The sequence below is a fragment of the Euphorbia lathyris genome, chromosome 5 (assembly GCF_963576675.1).
Source record: "Euphorbia lathyris chromosome 5, ddEupLath1.1, whole genome shotgun sequence".
Lineage (NCBI taxonomy): Eukaryota > Viridiplantae > Streptophyta > Magnoliopsida > Malpighiales > Euphorbiaceae > Euphorbia > Euphorbia lathyris.
Genome location: NC_088914.1, coordinates 73,844,427 through 73,865,783, shown reverse-complemented (window position 1 = coordinate 73,865,783; position 21,357 = coordinate 73,844,427). Strand labels below are relative to the sequence as shown.

At 38.0% G+C, this 21,357-nt stretch overlaps 1 protein-coding gene across 1 annotated transcript; it reads left to right on the top strand.

The window, feature by feature from the left end:
* Nucleotides 1-2,830: 2,830 nt before the first annotated feature.
* LOC136229109 (beta-1,4-xylosyltransferase IRX14-like) lies at nucleotides 2,831-10,673 on the top strand. Its single transcript, XM_066017678.1, has 3 exons — nucleotides 2,831-3,793; nucleotides 4,008-4,544; nucleotides 9,934-10,673. Exons 1-3 carry the CDS (start codon nucleotides 3,051-3,053, stop codon nucleotides 10,163-10,165), a joined length of 1,512 nt encoding a protein of 503 aa, XP_065873750.1. The 5' UTR covers nucleotides 2,831-3,050; the 3' UTR covers nucleotides 10,166-10,673.
* The last annotated feature ends 10,684 nt before the right edge of the window (nucleotides 10,674-21,357 follow it).

The window sequence follows — 21,357 nt, the reverse complement described above, 5'->3', positions numbered from 1 at the left end:
GTGATCTTGAAGTTCATTATGTTATTAAAGACATTCCATACTGACTGGCAGTTTTGAAAAAACAGAAACATTTGTTGGTGAGCTGCTATTTACCGCAATATTTTTTCCACCTACCGCACTTTTTTGACAATTTTGCCCTTCTCATAATTTAACTCAAAAAATCAAAACTCTTAAATCCTTTCTAGCTTTTTGGATTTTTAAAAAACTCGACCTAAAACGACATGCCGCCAAAGGCATGAGCGGGTAAAGGCTTCATGAATGCTCCCGTAAGGTTTTTTTTAAAAAAATTACTCCGAAATCACGGGTTCCGCCTCCGAAACGGAGGCGGAATCCGTATGAATTTAGCCTAAATGGACGGGACGTGCCGTTTCCACCACGGGTGGAATGGACGAACTGCCCGTTCCACCCGTGGTGGAAATGGCACGCGCCGTTCGTTCCACCGTACGGTGGAACGAACGGCGCTCCCGTTCCACCGTACGGTGGAACGAACGGCATGCTCGTTCCACCGTACGGTGGAACGGGAGCGCCGTTCGTTCCACCGTAAGGTGGAACGGTGCGCGCTGCCCGTTTAGGCCAAATCCATTTTAAAAAAAATTCAAAAAGAGAGAAAAAAAAGTTTTGGTTTTTGAGAAAAAATTATGAAAAGGGCATAAATGTCAAAAAGAGTGCGGTAGGTGGAAAAAATATTCGGTAAATAGCATTACCCATAATCAGAGTTATTTTTGTATTTTTAAAAATCAAGTCAATCACACATTCTTATTAGCTAATAATATTCTTTCGTCTCACGTAAGTCTCTGCATTATATACAACTTTCTCTCCTCAATCTCTTTTTTCTCTCTCCAATCTCTCGGTTCTCTCTTATGAGGTTTCATTTTCTCTCCTTCCAATCTCTCATTTTGTTACAATTGCATAAGAAGAATTAGGCAAGAAAGAAACTACTAGTAGCATGTCTAGTATGGGGTCTTTGGCAAGTCCACCAACAATACGGCTTCAAACATGGACAATGATAGAAAGATAAAATTATCTTTACAATCACTTGACTTTCATTGTAACGTTAATGGTGTTAATATTTTGAATTTTAAAATACATGCTTATGTTTTAAAATATGAAACTGTATTTAAAAATGATAGAATAGAAACTACATAATTTATTTTTATACTTTCTCTTTAGGTTAATTATAGTAAGAGAAAGCACCGACGTACTGCTGCTGCGCTAGGAGGCAACTTCTGTTTGGGTTTTCCAACACCATCATCCAAATTACAAAGCTTTTTTTAGTACAAAGAAAGCGTGTGTATAATTATAATTAATTTTTAGTGAGTTAATTGAGTGCACTAAATTTTAAAAACAAAATATGAAAGCTAAAACTACACCATAACTGTTGTTTCTAAAATAAAAAATCTTACACTCTATACTGATTTTGATTAATCTAATTTTCGATTAGGTTTCCTGATGAAGTGGAGCGGGCTTTAAACTATTTGGAGAAAGCGGACCCGAAACTGAGATTTTGAAGATAAAACGGGTTGTTGGAATTTAGCGATTTCAGACCCTAATTTTGTTGGAATCGGACCCATGGTGGACGCGTTTTTAGCCATCCGAGGTCGTTTTGGGCCTCAAATAGGCCTTTTGTGTTTTTGCGCAATTTTCTTATTTTTGTTTTCCTTTTCCTTTTAGGTTTCGGATTAGGTTTTTATTTTGTCAGCCTATATAAAGGCTCGACCTCCACCTTATGTAAGGCAGTTATTGATTAAATAAGAATTTCAGAGTTTATTCTCTTTCCTCCAATTTTCGTTAGTCGTGCGCGATTCAACGATAGTTGACGGTTTTAAGCTTTGTTCGTGCGCGAGCAAGTGTTTAGAACGAAAGTCTGTTTATTTCCGCTGCATCATTTCCATTTTGATTTTTCAAAGGAAAATTTCAACCCATTCCTATATACTAAAAATTCGTTTCCAAATGCTGTAAAAAGAAATAATATATTTCCTTTCCAAAATGAATCGACGGCCCAACTTTCTCCACTGACCGTTGACCTAATCTAAGATTACCACAGGTGACTTATAATTTAATTATTTTCTAAAACTAGGTGTCTTAATTGTAATTTGTAATAATTTCCACTTGTATTATAAAAAAATAAAATAATTCCCAATTGTTCCTTAACATTCTTTAACTGCTAATACTACACCACTAAATTTGATAATTCAAATACATGCACCAGTTTTTTTTTTCTTTTTTACTTTGTTTTTTATATACATATTATCATTATGAAAATATATTTGAAATTTTTATTAAAATCATCAATCTCTCTCTATTTTTTTTCAAAATTCTCACTCAGATTATAAAATTTGGCTAAAAACGCATTTGATCTCCACAAGTTAAACAACATTTATAGTTTAAGATAATCTAAAATATATATATTCTTGGTTCTAATTTTGCTAAAAAAATCATTTTAATTCTTCATTTTGAATTCTTACATAATTATTAATTAGAGTCTAAAATCTTGTATTACTGTCAAACCTTCATAAATTAATATTCGATAAATTAATAATTTTTTTAAAATAATAAATTTTTCTGATCCCGATTTGAGTCAGATCACTAATTTTACACTTGATAAATTAATAACCTCTATAAATTAATAAAATTTCATGATCCGACATTATTAATTTATAAAGGTTTCGTTTAACCAAGCAATTAATTAATTTAAATGATGTCAATTTAAGTAATTAAGAAGAAAAATTACAACTTCTCAAAGAAAGAAGATAAATTACAAAATTTGGTCCTAATTTCCTAAATCAAGCAATAAACCCGCGCTGTCTGTCTCTGTCTGTGTATCCTTCCCCTTTCGCTGTATAGTCAAGCCTTTTATTTTACTCTTCCGCTGTCTTGGCTGTGCGTATGAAAGTAGAGAGAAAAGCCATTGATTCGTGAATTCGAAGAAATTGTTCTCATTAATCTTTATTTCACCAAAAACTTGTATCGAACTCAACAAATACCTCTCTTTCCCCCTCCAATTTTCTTCTACCTCTCGTTTCTTAGAGAGAGAGAGAGAGAGCAGAAAAATGAAGCTCTCGGCGTTGCAGCAGAGCTACATGAACCGCCGGAGCACCAGTTTCAGAGGATCAGCGCCGATAGATTCATCTGGTGAAACTGCTATTAAATCTCCGGCTGCTATCTTTTGGCTTGTTTTACATGGTGTTTGCTGCCTAATTAGTCTTGTTCTTGGTTTCCGCTTCTCTCGTCTTGTTTTCTTGTTTCTTTTCTCTACTTCTTCTTCTACTACTACTCCTCTATACGCTACGCCGTTCCGTCAGCTTGCTACTACCTCTGATCTTGCCAATCCTCTTAATGTTCCTTCGAATCCTCTTGATAACGCTCCACTCTCTGTAATTAACAGAACAGTTAGCTCTAGAGTTGTCGTCGGCCGCCATGGAATCCGGATCCGGCCGTGGCCTCATCCTAACCCCACCGAAGTTATGAGAGCGCATCAGATAATCGAGAGGGTGCAGAAGGAGCAGAGGAGTCAGTTTGGAGTGAAGACTCCCAAGACTATTATCGCAATCACACCGACTTATGTGCGAACTTTCCAAATGCTGCATTTGACCGGTGTTATGCACTCACTGATGCTTGTCCCTTACGACCTTGTTTGGATCGTGGTGGAAGCCGGTGGTGTCACTAATGAAACCGCGTCCATCATCGCGAAATCGGCACTCAAGACTATCCATATCGGATTTAAAGAGAGAATGTCGATTTCCTGGGAGGGACGCCATAAATTGGAGGCCAAAATGCGGCTTTCTGCTTTGAGGTAACACTTCTTTTCTTCTTTGCTTGATTAATTCGATGCTTAGATATTGCCTTTTGCGTCTCCGTCTAGTATTTTGAATGTCAAAGTCAAGTCAATTTTAAGTCGCCGAATTTTAAATTGAATTACGGAAAAGTAGGGAATTGGACTGTTTTCCTTGTTGTTATTAGAGTATGAATTGATGCGGTTAGATTTGCTTGCTTCTGTGGTGGAGCAGAGTGGTGAGAGAGAAGAAGCTGGATGGGGTAGTGTTGTTTGCTGATGATAGTAATATGCATAGTATGGAGCTGTTTGATGAGATCCAGAATGTGAAGTGGTTTGGTGCTGTTTCTATTGGTATTCTAGCTCATTCAGGTGGTGCTGATGAAACCTCATTGGCTATGCCTGAGAAGAGCACTTCAATGCCTGTTCAGGGGCCAGCTTGTAATGCATCTGATAACTTGGCTGGTTGGCATACCTTTGATGCACTTCCATATGAAGGGAAGAGTGCAATTTTGATTGATGATAGGGCAATCGTGCTGCCTCAGAAGCTTGAGTGGGCTGGATTTGTGTTGAATTCAAGGTTAGTGTGGAAGGAAGCTGAAGATAAACCTGACTGGATGTCTGATTTGGATTCTGTTGATGAAAATATAGAAAGTCCACTGTCTCTTTTGAAGGATCCTTCAATAGTGGAGCCTTTAGGAAGCTGTGGTCGGCAAGTTATGCTTTGGTGGCTCCGTGTTGAAGCCCGAAGTGATAGCAAATTTCCTCCTGGGTATGTTTTTCATCCTTCATCTTTACTACTATTCTGGTGTTCTCATGGTACAGTTTTTTTTTTTATCTATGAAAATCATTTGATTTCATTTACTTTGTCATTGCATATTTGATTGTCCATTACATTTTATTTATAGGAATTGATGGATTTTTTGGTTCTAGAAAGTTGCACAGGAATACCTTTGAGTGAACCTAACATCATGGTGGTATTTTGGGTTTAAAACAATATGAACCAGTCTGTAGTTTTGTTTGCACAAAAAATAAAGTTTTGTTGTTTCATACCTTGGTTTACACTTTTCATAGGATAAACTTTTCTTTTAGGAAACTTTTTCTTAAAAGAACATTTTAAGAAATCTTTTCTTAAAAGGCATGTTTAGAAAACTTTTCATTTCAGGAAACTTTTTTGGTACATCATTCACTTAGAATTTCCATAGTGTACCTTAGGGGAAACCATAGTGTACCTTAGGGGAAACCATGTAGTGTACCTCGTGGGAAACCATAGTGTACCTTAGCGGAAACCATGTAGTGTACCTCATGTGAAATCATAGTGTACCTCGTGGGAAACCAACTTCCTATAGTGGACATCAGGGGGACTTAAAGTAAACATAGGGGAACCAAGGCTAGTTACCTCCAACATCTATTAAAGGAAGGAATCATGATGAGAACACCCCAACTCAACCAACTCACCAACTCAACAAACCCAAGCAAAAACTCTAGCAAATTACCTCTAGACTTCAGCAATTTAGAATACTCAAATCTTTTCCAGCACAATTTTATTTTAATTGTTGTTTCATCATTTTCTGTAAGGTCGGTATCGTTTTGATAATCGAATCTTTAGGAATTTTCAGTCTCTTTAATTCTTACAATCGTTTGTTACGTAGAAGTTAGAAAGCGCACTCAATTTCACTCCATAGTTCGAGAATACTATAATTCTCTGGCACGCCCGCAATTTCCCACGAAAGAGCCAAACAAAAATTGGCACGCTCGGTGGGACACAATCATAATGCCGCCGAAGAAAAGTGATAAGAGCAACAAAGATCTTGTAGTTGCAAGTTCTGAAGAAGAGGAAGTCATGGCAACAGGCAATGTTCCACATATGGTGGAACAAATTGAAGCTGAAAATGTTGTTAACCCCAGAGGACAATCATGGATCTCTTCCTTGGAGTCCAATGAAGGATGTGGTGTGTCCATCGCTGAGAAGTATCAGATTCCACCTTTGAGGGAGGAAGTTGTCTCAAAGAAGGCTGCTACTTTTGCAGGCCAAGAAAGTTCTAGCAACTCACTTGCTCCTCAATGTTTTGAGAACACTAATCCTACCTCCTATACAGCTTCATATCACGAGGAGGCATGAGGCCGCCATATCATTGGAGAGATGGGGGGCAACTATAGAGGAAATGGGAGAAACACTAGAATTCCTAATGTGCCTTATGTTCACCAACAGATTGGCAGCCCTCAACAGATTCCCCTAGTTACTGCGGAGATCATCCGAGAAGCTGTCCAAAAACTATATGAGTATGGCCTCCGTCAAGTTGGCCACTTTGAGTTTCACAAGCCAAGAAAAAAAAAAGCAGCGATGAGATGCTAAGTCAAGGGAAAAGTTGGAGATGAAGTTGAGGCTGGTGAGAATTCCTCCAATTGAGGAAATGAGATATTAGTATGAAGGTGATATAAAGGCCGACTCCACGGCCTATATATTTTGTGTCACCTAAAGAGCTATTATGCAACACTTTTAAAAGCTGACACCACGGCTTTTGAAGAATCAAGCATGAAATTTACGTTCCTCAAATTCATGCTTGAGAGGGGCAATTGTTTGCACCAAAAATAAAGTTTTCTTGTTTCATACCCTGGTTTACACTTTTCATAGGATAAACTTTTAGGAAACTTTTTCTTAAAAGAACATTTTAGGAAATCTTTTCTTAAAAGGCATGTTTAGGAAACTTTTCATTTCAGGAAACTTTTTTGGTACATCATTCACTTAGAATTTCCATAGTGTACCTTAGGGGAAACCATAGTGTGTACCTTAGGGGAAACCATGTAGTGTACCTCGTGGGAAACCATAGTATACCTTAGGGAAAACCATGTAGTGTACCTCATGGGAAATCATAGTGTACCTCGTGGGAAACCAACTTCCTATAGTGGACATCATGGGGGGACTTAAAGTAAACATAGGGGAACCAAGGCTAGTTAATATTTAACGTGTTTTTGTGAGCCAATTAAAAAGCAGAAAAAATCAGAAAGTATACATATCAATCCATCGTGGAAGTCAAAGTGGAGGTTACTCAATATGGTGGAGAATATGGATAAGTGGAAGCAAGCAGGAAGTTACCTCCAACATCTACTAAAGGAAGGAATCACGATGAGAACACCCCAACTCACCAACTTAACCAACTCAACTACTCAACAAACCCAAGCAAAAACTCTAGCAAATTACCTCTAGACTTCGGCAATTTAGAATGCTCAATCATTTCCTTAGTTTCAATTTTCAGATCCAAAGTTCATTTATCTTTTCCAGCACAATTTTATTTTAATTGTTGTTTCATCAGTTTTTTGTAAGGTCGGTATCGTTTTGATAATCGAATCTTTAGGAATTTTCGGTCTCTTTAATTCTTACAGTCGTTTGTTACGTAGAAGTTAGAAAGCCCACTCAATTTCACTCCATAGTTCGAGAATACTATAATTCTCTGGCATGCCCACAATTTCCCACGAAAGAGCCAAACAAGTTTATAACATCAATGGTGTAGCAGGTATAACGTAGGTGAAAGAAGAAAATCGTAGCAAAAATTCCATATAGCACTTATCTCTTCTTAGATAGAAAAATAATAATCAGAGCTTTTCATTTATCTACTTATGGGAGTATTGAGTACAATCATCAATTATGACATGGTTGTCATGCTTTTGGCCATTTTCGTTTCTCGAATATACATGACTTTTAGGCTTGTAACCGCTATCAGACTCGGCTATGGTAAGCAATCTGGAACAGAAAAGGAATGAAATAACAAGATATAAGCAGTTCCTGTATCAATTTAATCTGTGTTGCAAGCTTATCATTGTCCTTGTTAGCTAACTCCATTCATAAACCACTAATTTTTTATGTCTTTCTTCAAATAGTAGCTGTTGCAGCGAAACATTGCTATACCATCTAATGATAGATCTGATATTATTAGTTATTTTTGTTGTAAGAATAGCAACTCCCTAATTAATGCTGACGAATTTGTACTGTTGCATGGTTTAATGGTCTTTGAAAGTTGTATCTTTATAGGTTTAATATATGTAGAATCAGTATTTTACGCATCCTAGATTGGTGCGTTGGTTCTAGATTTTGATGGCAAAACATAATTTCTATATCCCACTAGAAAATTGAGGTATTGCAGTGAAGGAGTCAAAATTTGAATTATGAATGCGTTCCCAAACGTTGGTGGCAGGTAGTGCTCATTATATATATATTACTGGAGATTGAGCTACAGTTGAGACTATAAATGATTCAGCTGTTCTTAGCTGCTCTGCTCATATGATTCCTCTTCATCCGATGCACTAAAATTAATGATTTGAACAACCTTGAGCAATATAAAATATTGAAGAACTTGAGAAACATTATGGGGTTTAATTCCTTTGTCATTTTAGCGGTATTGAACTTGTAAGGATGTTTCCTTGACTTAACTGCTCATGTGACATGACTTTCATATGATTAGGGGTGTTTATGAGCTACATGACCCAGCTGGTAATGTGGTTCACATTAGTGTGTGCTTAGATAACAGCGTTCAAATAATAATTCAGTTTTCCTGATTTTTTCCTGGGCTTTGCTCAGTATTTCTGATTGACAATTTGCTAAACTATGAGTTCCTGGCTGCCGTACATATATCATGCATGCGTCCTAGCCAAGGTCTCTCTATTTCTATTAAGTCAATGTCAATGAGATCCAAGGAGCTTGTTTATTGGAATGAAGAGTTGAAACGAATCAGGTCTTAGATTATCTGCTTTGTTTCTTAGTTGAAATACATTCTCAAGTTCTTTTACTGAGTCAGGCATTGATTGATTCAACCTTTTTTCTTAAAAAAAAAAAAATATGGTACTGATTGAATTTTGTGCAATTAAGTTGAATGAATAAGAAGCATGTCTGTAAACGAATATATCTTGTTTTATGCTACTGAATAACAAATGTTAGTCCTAATAAAATTTCCCTATTTGTTGAAAATATTGCCTATTGTTGTTTATTCTGAATTTTCTTTTTTCTGTTTCTGAAATAATCGAAGAAGAAACTTTAGCAATCTGTCACAACACAAACTGCAAGTTAATGTCAAATTATGAGAACAAGTAGCACGCATGCCATGTCACATCAAGGCACAATATGAAGCATATGTGATTACTTTCAATTCATAGCGATAGCTAGGTGTTTTTTCTGTGAATATGAAGTGACTTGATTGTCTTGGTATACCTTAGACCATAGTTATTAAAGGCCATGGCGCACTAAGGCGCAAGAGGTCCTGCTGGAGCCTTGGGGCATGGCGATGGCGCGCATGCTTACAAGAATAAAAATTATAAAACTATAGAACTAACATAAAAATGCAATCAATACTAAATCATGAAAATATCTTAAGCATAAATAAATTTTAAAATACAAAATAAACTCCATGTTAGAAAGATAAAGTTGAATACTAAATCCTAAGTTCTACTCCTAATCAAAACTCTCCAAATTCATCACTCCTCATCTAAAGCAACATCAAACTCTTGATCATGAAACTGATCCTCTTCATCCTCATCAACAAAATCAGTTTCTTCTTCCTGCTCTAATAAATGTATAATCTCTCTCTTTTAATACTTTTTTTTTAATAGAACTGCCCCCAACTGCCAAACATTCCAGAAAACTGCCCCTAACTGCCTCTAACTGCCAAGGCGTGCCTTGGTGCGCCTTTGTCAACTGCCTCTTGGCGCAAAATGGCGGGCACCATGGCGGTTGCGCCTCGCCATGGGGCTGTCATGGCGCCATGGCCTGCGCCTTTAATAACTATGCCTTAGACTGTTATGGGGCTTTTAATTGCATCCAATAAAAGAATAGAGAGCTTTTGGATAAAACGAGCTTATTATCATCCTATGGAATTTAAGTGGTTAATGGGAGCCAACTCTATTGAACAAGGATGATTCGGACTTGGTTACTATAAATATATAGATGTTTTGAGAAAATGGGTTGATTGTGCAAGTTGCCTGCTAGGCTGCTCTAGATATTTTATAACAGAAATCATAATAGTGTAGCTTACCTTTAATTTCTTGTTACATGTACAATAAGTTGTATTACTTTTTATCGTTAAGAAATGGCCTCAAATCTTCGAGTGATTTGACCAACTGGGCTAAGTTTTTACAGATTTTCTTACTTTTATGCTATGTTCCACCCGCAGATGGATTATTGATCCACCTCTGGAAATCACTGTCCCATCAAAACGAACACCATGGCCAGATACACCTCCTGAACTCCCAACTACTGAACAGACTGTGATTAACACCTCAGAGAACACTGTTAAGCGTACAAAAACCCGATCATCCAGATCAAAACGCAGTTCTCGAAAGAGAAAGCATGAAGGGAAAGTAGTGGAGACACAAGTTTCTACGGCACATACTGAGCAAAACTGAAAATTTCAAAAAGATAGGCATCATATACATATCTGAACTTGAGACTGAAGCCCTTCAATCAACATCAGGGAATTTCATTGACCAATGCCAAAAGGAATGAATTATCAGCACCTAAACTCACTGATCGGCAGCGAGGCACCAGGTATAGTTAGGAAAGTTGATAAGTACGTCTGATTTTGTATTCAATGGTATCACATCATTTTTTTATTTTTATCTTTTGTATCACATCATTTTTTTTTTTTTTTTTTTTTTTTTTTTTTTTTTTTTTTTATCTTTTTTCATTCAACATGTATTCTGGTTTCATGGAAAGGGTAGATCATAGGCCTTCTACATCTGCTGCTGCTGAGATGTTTGTATCTGAATATGCTCCAAATTTTATACATAAATGTTTTGAAATAGGAATACAGATAGCTGTGCCACGTTATTTGGTTCATTAGAAATGAAAAGCTTTGTAATGAACTTTGCATTCATTGCGAAAGATTAATCAAATCTTCATTTCCTTACAGAACTTTAATCTTTCGTGTGACAAAATTTATAGCATGTCTTGCTTCCCAAACCGGATAATGTTGGAATGAATATATTGAATGGTAGTTGCATCCAACTTTTACATGAAGACTATTAAGGCAGGTTGTTGTATTTGTATCAACTGTTTGTTTGCTGAAGATGGTAAATTTTGTTATGTAAATGGGGTGGGGATTCCTGTCTCTGTCGGTGATCAGCTCTGGTGGGGATGGAAATGGGAAATCCCCGATAAGAATCTACACGGGACAATGATGGGGATAATTTTGTCCCCCGTGGCGGCGATGGGGAAAAGTATCCTGCCACTTAGAGATTTCCGTTTCCACCCAGTTAATCCTTGATGGCGATTCCCAATGGATCCCTGATTATTTCCATTGATAATTGATTTTTTTTTTTTATGATTTAAGTACATTTTAATTAGGTGATTGGTTGTTTTCAATTTTTAGTTTTGTGTGGTTTGAAAAATTTGAGAATGATTGTTGGTGCTTGGTATTATTAGCTACAACTGCTTCTGAAATTCTTAAGCTTTAATGATTTTTTTTTTTAACGTAATCGGTGATTCTTCGCGGCAATGAGAAATGGGGACATGGGGAACGGGAAAAGTGGATGTAAAATGCATTCGCCGACTCGTTTACATCTCTAGAGACTATTGGATAAGGAAGAAGATCTGAAATATCCTTGCTTTTTGGAACTCAATTTATGCAACATTTTAGTTCTAACATACAGACGTGTTTTAAAATCCATGAGACTCAATAAGACGATGTATATTAAAATTGACAATATTTATATATTATTGAGGAAACCAGTGACAGATAGAGAGAAGAGAGAGGGGGCTGAGATGGGGTTTGAGCATCGACTAGTTTCTGAAAAATATTAGAAAACTCTATGGAAATTATGTACAGAGTTTTAATTTTTTGTAAAAAAAAACGCTAAAAAAATATCACTTGATAACCCATATATCACTAGGGCGAATTCCAAGCATCCTATCACTGAATCTTAGATCCATCACTAGGTTAAGAGAAATTATATTATGCTATTAGTTCTAAGTACGCATCCTACTTGAAACTTTATGCTATTAGTTCTAAGTACGCATCCTACTTGAAACTAACAGCTAATGGAAATACACTATTTTGTGTGGGTCTATAATATATTCTAAAAATAGCATGTTGGGTCCATATATCTTCAAGCAGCCCTGATCCTGAGAAAATGACATCATAATGAATTGTTCGTGATAAATGTTAACATTATCCCATTAATATTAATATTTATCACTTAGGATTAGGATTCTACTTTCTATCCTAATCCTCCATTTCCAGAGTTATATTTTCCTTTGTGATCTTGTATTAAGACTCTACTCTTCTCACTATAAAAAGCTTGTATCTATTGTTGAAACACAATTTCCACATAGATTTTGATTATAACAAAAAAGTTATATCTCTATAATTAATAACACATGAAAAGATAAAAATAATTTATTTATACTAATGTGTTTGTTGAAGTGTTTGGTTAATTTTAAGTAAAAGTTCAAAGATGTTGATTTGGGCCTTAAGGCTTAAACGAAGCCCATGACCGAGAAGGCTTGCGAATCAAAAAGCATTAAGCCCTAATCATAGAAGGATCCAGAAGTTCTCTTGCCAACTCTAAATCAAAAGTGTTCCGGAAGATAAGAATCAAGCCACGCTTGACAAGATCAACAGACGATCAACAGAGACAGAGTTGACCAGAACACAACTGTCTATTGCCCATACCTAATAAGAAAAGTTTCAGAACCACAGACGGCCTATCCCCTGGTCAACCTGAAAACTTTACATGATTTGGTTAGACAAGGAAGACTGACTTTGACAAACTCTGATTGACAGCGCAACAGACAAACCAACAGACACAAGAAACAAGATGATTGGCTGTAGGCTCTAGCCTCTGGAAAGTGAAAGCGACAGCTGCACACTTTCCCTCTGAACGGTTATTTTGAAATTCGAAATAAATTCTTCCTCAAGAGTCAACTATAAATAGCCTCTCACTTGCAACCTTGATGAGACACAAATATACTATAGAAAGAACGGTCTTCAAGCAAAAAGCTCTAAGTGGCTATCTTTTAAAGTTTCAAAGAGCAAAGCAAGAACTGCTTTACACAAACACTTCCATAATTCTTGTGTAATCTTTTCTTTCCGATCATTCAATGTGTTCTTAGATTAGAACAAAAATCATCAATTCTCTAGAATAGTTCGAAAAGCTCTGGTTGTTCGGTATTTAGCAAACAGAGGTAGATAGTTAGTCGGACTGTAGAATTATAGAGGAAAGTACTTTGTAATTGGCTCAATAACTATTGTAAGGGTTTGTACTTTACCAGAAAGAGCTCAGTAGTGGATTAAAGCTCGGAAGATGAATTTCAGGGACTGGATGTAGGCAGAAGGCTGAACGAGGATAAATCTGCCAAGTATCATTCTCAAACTCTTACTCCGTATATTTGCTTGCTCATCATTTTGAAACTGCTAATCCAACCAGAGTGTTATCTCTAACGTGCAAGATTCGGAAGCTCTCTAAGTGTTGCTCTCTGAATCAAGGACAGAACCAATCTTAGTTACAAGTTAACTAAAATTATCTCTCGACTCCAACATTTGCACCCTAGTCTGTATTGTGTGTTGTGAGAAACGTTTAAGAATGTACAAAAGCTTTTAAATCCTTAATAGTTCCATTAACCCCCTCTCTGGAACTAATTCTCACATAACTAAGGGACCAACATTTATCGATTCATATTAATGAGAATTAATTCAATATACCTATTTGCAATTATACTCTCACATATATTATTTAACATGACATCATAACAAGCACTATTAATGTCTGTTTCAATTACTTCAATTTTGGCCACTACGGTGATAATTCCAGCCAATTCTCATATCGAGGCAGAATCATCAATTCACGGTGAGATATAATTTACCATGATAATTGATCTTGTTTCAACCTAAATATCTCAACATTATCAATTTGTTAACCCTTTTGTTGGTCCCGTGTGATTAGTTCCAGGGGGGGTTAGGAACTAATGTAACTTTTTTCGCTTAATTATGCTGACTTTATCGATTCTTTAAGTTACTTAACTTAGTTTAAGTCAGCACGGCCGAGAGATGTAAGACAGCTTTAGTCAGATGCTGACTAGAACTGTTTTACTTGTGAGTTGGGAATTAACACTTGAGGTCAGCTTCCAACTCAACACCAAGATTACTCAGTGTCAGCTTTTACAATTTATATCCTGAGAAATTTAATCAAGCAACACATATATAGATATATTGAGAGAGAGTTAGAAATTACTCAGCACGACTTATCCTGGTTCGGCCTCTCCGCCTACGTCCAGTCCCCAGAGTCACTCCGGGCTTTTTAAATCCAATACTGATCTCTTTAAAGGTAGAGCACAAACCGTTTACAAGGCAGTTGAATATGCAAGAGTACCTTCCTCTATTCGTCTACTCAACTCCTACTAAGTGCTATAACCGAACACCTAGATTTCTCTATCGCTGAGTACTTAAAACCGAGTACTCAGCACAACTCTCTCAATTTTACAATTGATACAAACTTGTTCTTTCTAGATGAAGAACACTTTAGATGATTACAAAATCAATCTAGCTTTTACACAGAGATAGAAATTTGGTGTAAGATATTTTTCTTGTTTGAATGTGCTTTTTTTTTGTATTTCTTTTCTCTTTTTGTGTTTCAGCAATAGGCTTAGGATCTAAGAATGAACTTGTCCTTTTATAGTTGAAATCTGAAGACACAATCATTTGAATCCGGATCTATCCGTTGAATTCAAACGGCTCTTTCTTGTGACATTGTTCTGGCCAGCTTCAGATTTGCAGGCCAATCCTGTCGTCTGAATTCCGCAGGCGTCAGGCTTGTCTTCTTCCCACAGGTGTGTCTTCTAGTGCCAGTTCGTCTTTTAACTAATGGACAGTTGACCCATGCATCTCGAAATTGACTCTGTGCGTAATTCCAAGGTTTCTATTATTGGTGCAGACAGTTGTCGGATCTTGTCTTCTAGCAAACGGATCATTCGTGTTGTCCTGACGAACACTCAGCTTGACTGTATTGATGTTGCTTTTGTTCTTTGTTTCTGAGTCATATTCTTACTCAGCTTCCGTGGTCAGCTTCGACTGCAAGCATTAGTTTAGAGGAAGACTTTTCTGAGTTGCATTCCACTCAGCTTCTTTGGTCAGCTTCATCTTTAAGTATTTGTTCTGAAGATGACTTTTCTTCTATCGTGCTGAGTTCACTTCACTCAACTTGTGCTATGTTCTCATGCTGACTTCGTCCTGTCTTACTTTTTATTTCTGTTTTCATTTATACTTATACTCAACATTGAACAAACATATTAGTACAATTAAATCAAAGCACTTAAATTTAATTGCCCCTTAATCATGGATTAACTTAAATAATTTTGTCAAATCAAAATCATGTAGAAAGGTGTTTCAACAAACTCCCCCATTTTGATGTTGGCAAAATATTTAATTAATGGAACTCAGCATTGAGATTCCCCATGATTGATATTCTTTTTATGCTTCTGAAGTTACTCCCCCGTAACGGTTGCATCTATTGACTTAACTCAACTCTAAACCTTCTAAGATTTAATCGAGTAAAATTAAGACATGCCTATACTGACTTAGTTCAATTCTAGACCTTCCAAGATCTAATTCGTATGAGCCTAGGTCAGTTTTCAGAAGAGTTCAAATCTTGACACTTATGTTTACTCAGTTTGATACATAGTCAATTCAGGTATCAGAGTTATGGACGGATGTATCAGAGCTAATGTGTACTGAGTATTCTTTTTTAATTTTGTTTGTTTGTTCATTTAAGATAGATCAGCACAAAGCACAATAAGTAGGTAAGCATCACATAAGATTTATCAGTTTGAATAAAAGATGCATAATTATATAGATGGTCAGCTTAAGCAGGAAAGAACAAGCCAGATAAAATTACAGGTCAAGAACTAAAACTAGCCAATCTATTTCTTCCTATTGACTTGAGCTTGGTGAGCAGGGTTAACTTTGCCTTTCCCTTTGGCGGTTCCTGAACCAGATGCTTCTCCCATTTTCTGCTGAGTTCCAACAGCTTGCGTTTCTTTCTTCCCCGTTTTGCCAGCATCAGATGAAGGGGGAATAAATGTCTTGCGAAGAATAGCACGAGCCAGTTTTGCTGAGTATGATTGGAGTTGACTCTTACTCTCCCGAAGACCATCGAAGACGGCCATGCCATCGTCCAGAGTGGCAGCAGGGATCCTAATATTAGCACTCAACATGCTCAGAAGATACTCCTGTGATTTCCCTATCCAAGTTATAGATTCTGACAGCTTAGGATAAGATTGATGGTACATTTTGAGCAACGCAGCATCATAGAACTGACGTTGAGCATTGGAATGCCGGACATGCTTAAGTGTGGCTTGCGAATACTGCAGAATTTCATTTGTCTTTACTTGGTCAGTATCCATCTCTTCTTTACTCAAGTTGAGTAGCCGAACAGCTTCACTAATTTGCTCAATGGAACACTGGGAGGAGGAGGAGATTAAATCACGAGTCCCAGTCAGCTTAGTACTTAGCTGGGTAAAAAGTTGATGAACCTCAGCAGAGGTTGCATAGATTGAGTTCACAACTGACAACGTGTTGAGTTGGCCCTGGATAGCATTCATATGATTGACCATTGTCAACTGGAGTTCAGCCAGCTTCACGATAGATTCTTGCTTGGGTTGTTGAGATTGAAAAGATGTCATGACACTCAGTAAGTCCTTGAGACCCTTGATTTCAGTCAAAAGCTGAGTGACAGAAGAAAGTTGAGTTGGCTCAACATTGATAGACCCAGCAGCATCAACATTAGATTGATGAATTTCCTGAAGTAAGGCTTGAGCTGAGTCAATGATTCTTCATCCAGACTCAGTAGCATGCAGGTAAGCATAAGATTCATCACATTGAGGTTCAGAGGCCGGAAATGGAATAGGACCGAATGGAGGAGGAGTATTATGCTGTCCAGACTTGGATGTGCCAGCTTGGTCAGCAGCTGGGCTTTTGTTTAGGTCAGCAGCAGGAACTGACTGATATTCATTCTGCATTGAAGGATTTGGAAGAGGTGGATCGGTAGAGATATTGACCTGTTCAGAGTCAGCCTGAAGCTGAGTAGGTTCAGAAGATTGAGGTAATGCAGTGCTGACCTGAGCAGGATTTTCCTTTGCTAACTCATTGTTTTGAGGAGCAGGAACTTCGAGCACTTGCTCGGCAGAAACATGACCTTTTGGACCTTTGGGGTTGGCTTGTTCCTCAACTTGAGAAACAAAGGCTTGCTTTTTCTTGATTTGGTCCAAGGTTGGTTCAACTACAGTGTTGAAGAACTGGAACTGAAGTGTGGTGAGGTCAGAGATTGGTTCCCTTAGCGGAGAATCGTCCAGAAGATCAATGACTGGAGATTTTTAAGCCTTTCGTTTGAGGCGTTTGCCTGCGCTGACTTTAGTTGTTGGAGGAGAAGGATCAGCATCAATGGAGTCAAGAGACTCGGAAGAGGAGTTTAGCCCAAGGTCAACATTGAGATCACTCACAGCTTTTTCTTTCACTGTGGACTCATCATCAACTGACTTACTTTGCACAGTTGGATTCTCAGTCTGCTCAGCATCTACTGTTTGATTTTGCTCAGCATCACCATCCTTACTTGGCTCAACATCATCTGTCTTTTCAACATGAAACTGACCTCCAAGATCACCCAATTCTTCTTCTTGGTCAGCAGGAGTTTTCTCAAGATCAATTTCTTGACTTCTCACAAAGTGTGAGTCTTCAGAGATTACGCAGTCAAGAGGCAGTGCATTGATTGGGTTTAGTCCAGAGGATTTCTTCTTCTTCTTCTTCTTTCTCAGAGGCTGCTGAGGAGTATCCTCACTTTCTTCCTCAGGCTCAACTTGCCTTTTTAGTTTTTCTGCTGACTTAGGTTCCTCTTGACCTTGCTCATCATCAGCTTTCCTCACACTGGATACTATTCTTAGCTTTTTAGGAGCTGTGTTCACATCCTTTGCTGACTGGTCAGCTTTCCGCTTTTTGTCCTACCGAGTGCGGTCAGTTGGTTTCATCAACACTTTCTTCCCCTTCTTGGTCGGCACATCCTGTGCTTCTTCAACTGCGCCCCCCTTTCCTTTCTTGGGTATGATGGGTTGGTCGTAGGCCAAACCGAATAGTATGCCAGTAGAAATTTCCGTACCCCAGACGTTAATTTCCTCTACCAAGCTCACTTTGTAGTCTTTGAGTATTTTGGTGATAAGGGATCCCAACCTGAGTGTTCCGGTACTACGTTGAAATGCGCCGATAAGAAAAATGGGCATGTTGAGTGGCTGGTAGGTCAGTATGTGCCAGATAAAGCACTATTCAAAGTTAGATGCGGAGGATTGGGAGTTGACCTTAGGGAACATAAAGTTGGTCAGTATGTAATGAGCCATTTTCTGATTCTGACCCATACATGTGCTAGCGATTTCTCCTTTGTGACCAGAGGGTTTACAGAACTCAACAGGGTAATTGATTTTTCTGGAGTCGTTTGTGCACCTGAGTTCGGTTCCTTCATTCTTTAGTTTAAGCAGTTTGGCGAAATAGGGGGATTGATGAAGATTTTCTTCCCATTGACCTTGGTGACCATGTAGTCACTGTCATCATCAGCAGCTCTTAAATTGGCGTAGAATTCCTTTACCAATTCGGGATAGGTGGGTTCTCGGAGAGAAAATAGCTCGACCCAGCCATTTTTCGAAATCCATTCGCAAAATGGTTTTTCAACTTCCACAAATCCTTTAGAGAACCAGCGGGAATGGTCGATCTTGTATCCCCTTACATTGTTGTAAACCGAAGAATAGTTTCTTTCCAGTGGTTTCTTACCCTTCTCCTTTTTCTGTTTCATAGATGGAGTTGCTTGGTCAGCTTGAGGGTCTTTACCGGAGGTGCTGACCTTAGATTGGTCATGCTGACCATGACTTTGAGACTCACCTGAAGTCTCTACGTATTCCTGTTGAGCGGGAGACGGAGGATTTTCATCGGAGCGATTTTGGTCGTAATCTCCACCGGAGATGTTTTAAGAATCAGACATGATTTTCTCAAGGATTTTAGAGAGGTTTTGGGATTCAAGAGAGAGAGAGAGAGAGTTTGGATGCTAGAAATTTTGAGTGTAAAGAGAGACAAGTGGGAATACATCCACTATTTATAGAAATCCCGAGTTGATCTGATACGTTGGAGTGTCGATTTTACCTCGAGATGATCAATCGATAATAATTCTGGCATTTATGACACAATCGGCGCATGTGTTTTCTAATTATTGCGCCTACGTCATCCTAGGTGGCTATTAATACGCGTGCTAGCATTAATTGTGCAACGGATTTACTCATTATCTAGAATTCTAAACGTTTGATATTCTGAGTAGTCAGTTTTACGTAGAAGAATTTCGTCATGCTTAGTAACTCAGCGTATGTTAATCACTCAGTATGTATGTCTACTCAGCATAGGGTGATATACTTCATATTTGGCTCAGCATGCAATGGTTACTAATTTAGCACAAATCACTCAGTATGGTAATCACTCAACATTCAATTTAAACATAGAATTTAAGTGAAGAGGATTAGACATACCGATAGCTTCCCTTAGTATGTTAAATTGCTCACGAGCCAAAGGCTTTGTGAAGATATCCGCAAGCTGTTCATCTGTAGGAACGTAGGTCAGCTTGATCTCACCCTTGAGTACATGATCCCTTATGAAGTGATGCCTTATGCTGACATGCTTCATCCTGCTGTGTTGGATTGGATTTTTGGATAAGTCAATGGCACTCTTGTTGTCACATTTGACTTCTATTGTTTCTGTTTTTACACCATAATCCTCAAGCTGTTGCTTTATCCGCAGGACTTGAGCCACACAGCTTCCAGCAGTAATGTACTCAGCTTCAGTTGTTGACAGGGCCACTGATGATTACTTCTTGCTGAACTAAGATACTAGACAACTTCCAAGGAAGTGACACCCTCTTGAAGTACTCTTACGCTCTAGCTTATCTCGTCCATAGTCAGCATCAGTGTATCCAATGAGTGTGAAGTCATTTGTATTTGGATACCATAAACCTGCATTAACCGAGCTCTGCAAATATCTGAAAATTCTTTTTACAGCTATAAGGTGAGATTCCCTGGGGTCAGCTTGATATCTTGCGCAATAACATACTAAGTACTGAATGTCAGGTCTACTAGCAGTAAGATAAAGTAGAGAGCCAATCATACCTTGATATAATTTGCTATCTACCAACTTACCTTTCTCGTCAGCACAAAGGACAGTGTCAGTACCCATTGGGGTAGATATGGGCTTACATTCTTCCATATCAAATTTCTTTAGCATTTCTTTGGCATACTTAGACTGACTAATGAAGATGCCGTTCTTTCCTTGCTTGATTTGAAGTCCAAGGAAGAAGTTGAGTTCTTCCATCATCGACATCTCGAACTCAGTTTGCATCTGTTTACTAAATTCTTTGCACATAGATTCATCAGTAGCACCAAAGATTATATCATCTACGTAAATTTGTGCCAGCAGGGTATTTTTACCCTTTTTCTTAATGAATAAGGTTGTGTCAGCTTTGCCTCTGACATAGTTCCTGGTCAGCAGGAAACTGGTCAACCTCTCGTACCAAGCACGTGGTGCCTGTTTCAGGCCGTATAGAGCTTTCTTGAGTTTATAAACGTGGTTTGGAAATTTTGGATCTTCAAACCCTGGAGGCTGACTAACATATACCTCTTCGTTTATAAATCCATTAAGAAAAGCACTTTTGACATCCATTTGATATAGTTTGAAGTTCATGAAACTAGCATATGCACATAATATACGTATAGCCTCTAACCTAGCAACGGGAGCAAAGGTCTCACCATAGTCAATGCCCTCTTGCTAACTATAGCCTTGGGCTACAAGTCAGGCTTTGTTTCTAACTACATTGCCTTGCTCATCTAATTTGTTTCTAAAGACCCACTTAGTTCCTATGGTCTTTTGATTCCTAGGTTTTGGTACTAAATCCCATACCTCATTTCTTTTGAATTGATCAAGCTCTTCTTGCATAGCATTGATCCAGAATTCATCGTGCTCAGCATCGGTGAAGTTCTTTGGTTCAAAGACTGAGACGAATGCAACATTGCTGAGATATTTTCTAAGCTGATCTCTCATCATCAGCTTGTTTTCAGCAGCATCAAGAATGGACTTCTCTGAGTGTCCTCTTGGAATTTTGACTTCTTTAGGTAATGTTGAGTTGTCTGGAATATGTGTTTCTACAATATCTGTAGGAGTAGATTGGTCAGCAAAGGTAATTTCGGGTTCGTGTTTACCTTTGGTCAGCCCTTGTGGTGACGACTCAGCGACTCCATTTTGGTCAGCGGAAGCTGAGCTTGGGTCATCTTCGGCAGACTGAGTTATCTTTCCTGCAGGGTCAGTTTCGTCGAACTTAACATGTACAGAATCTTCTACAACCTGAGTTCGTTTATTATACACCCTATATGCTTTACTATTAGTTGAGTACCCAAGAAAGATCGCTTCGTCAGCTTTAGCATCAAATTTAGCAAGGTTTTCTTTTGTATTGAGTATAAAACATTTACACCCAAAGGCACGAAAGTAGCCAATGTTGGGCTTTCATCCTTTCCAAAGTTCATAAGGGGTTTT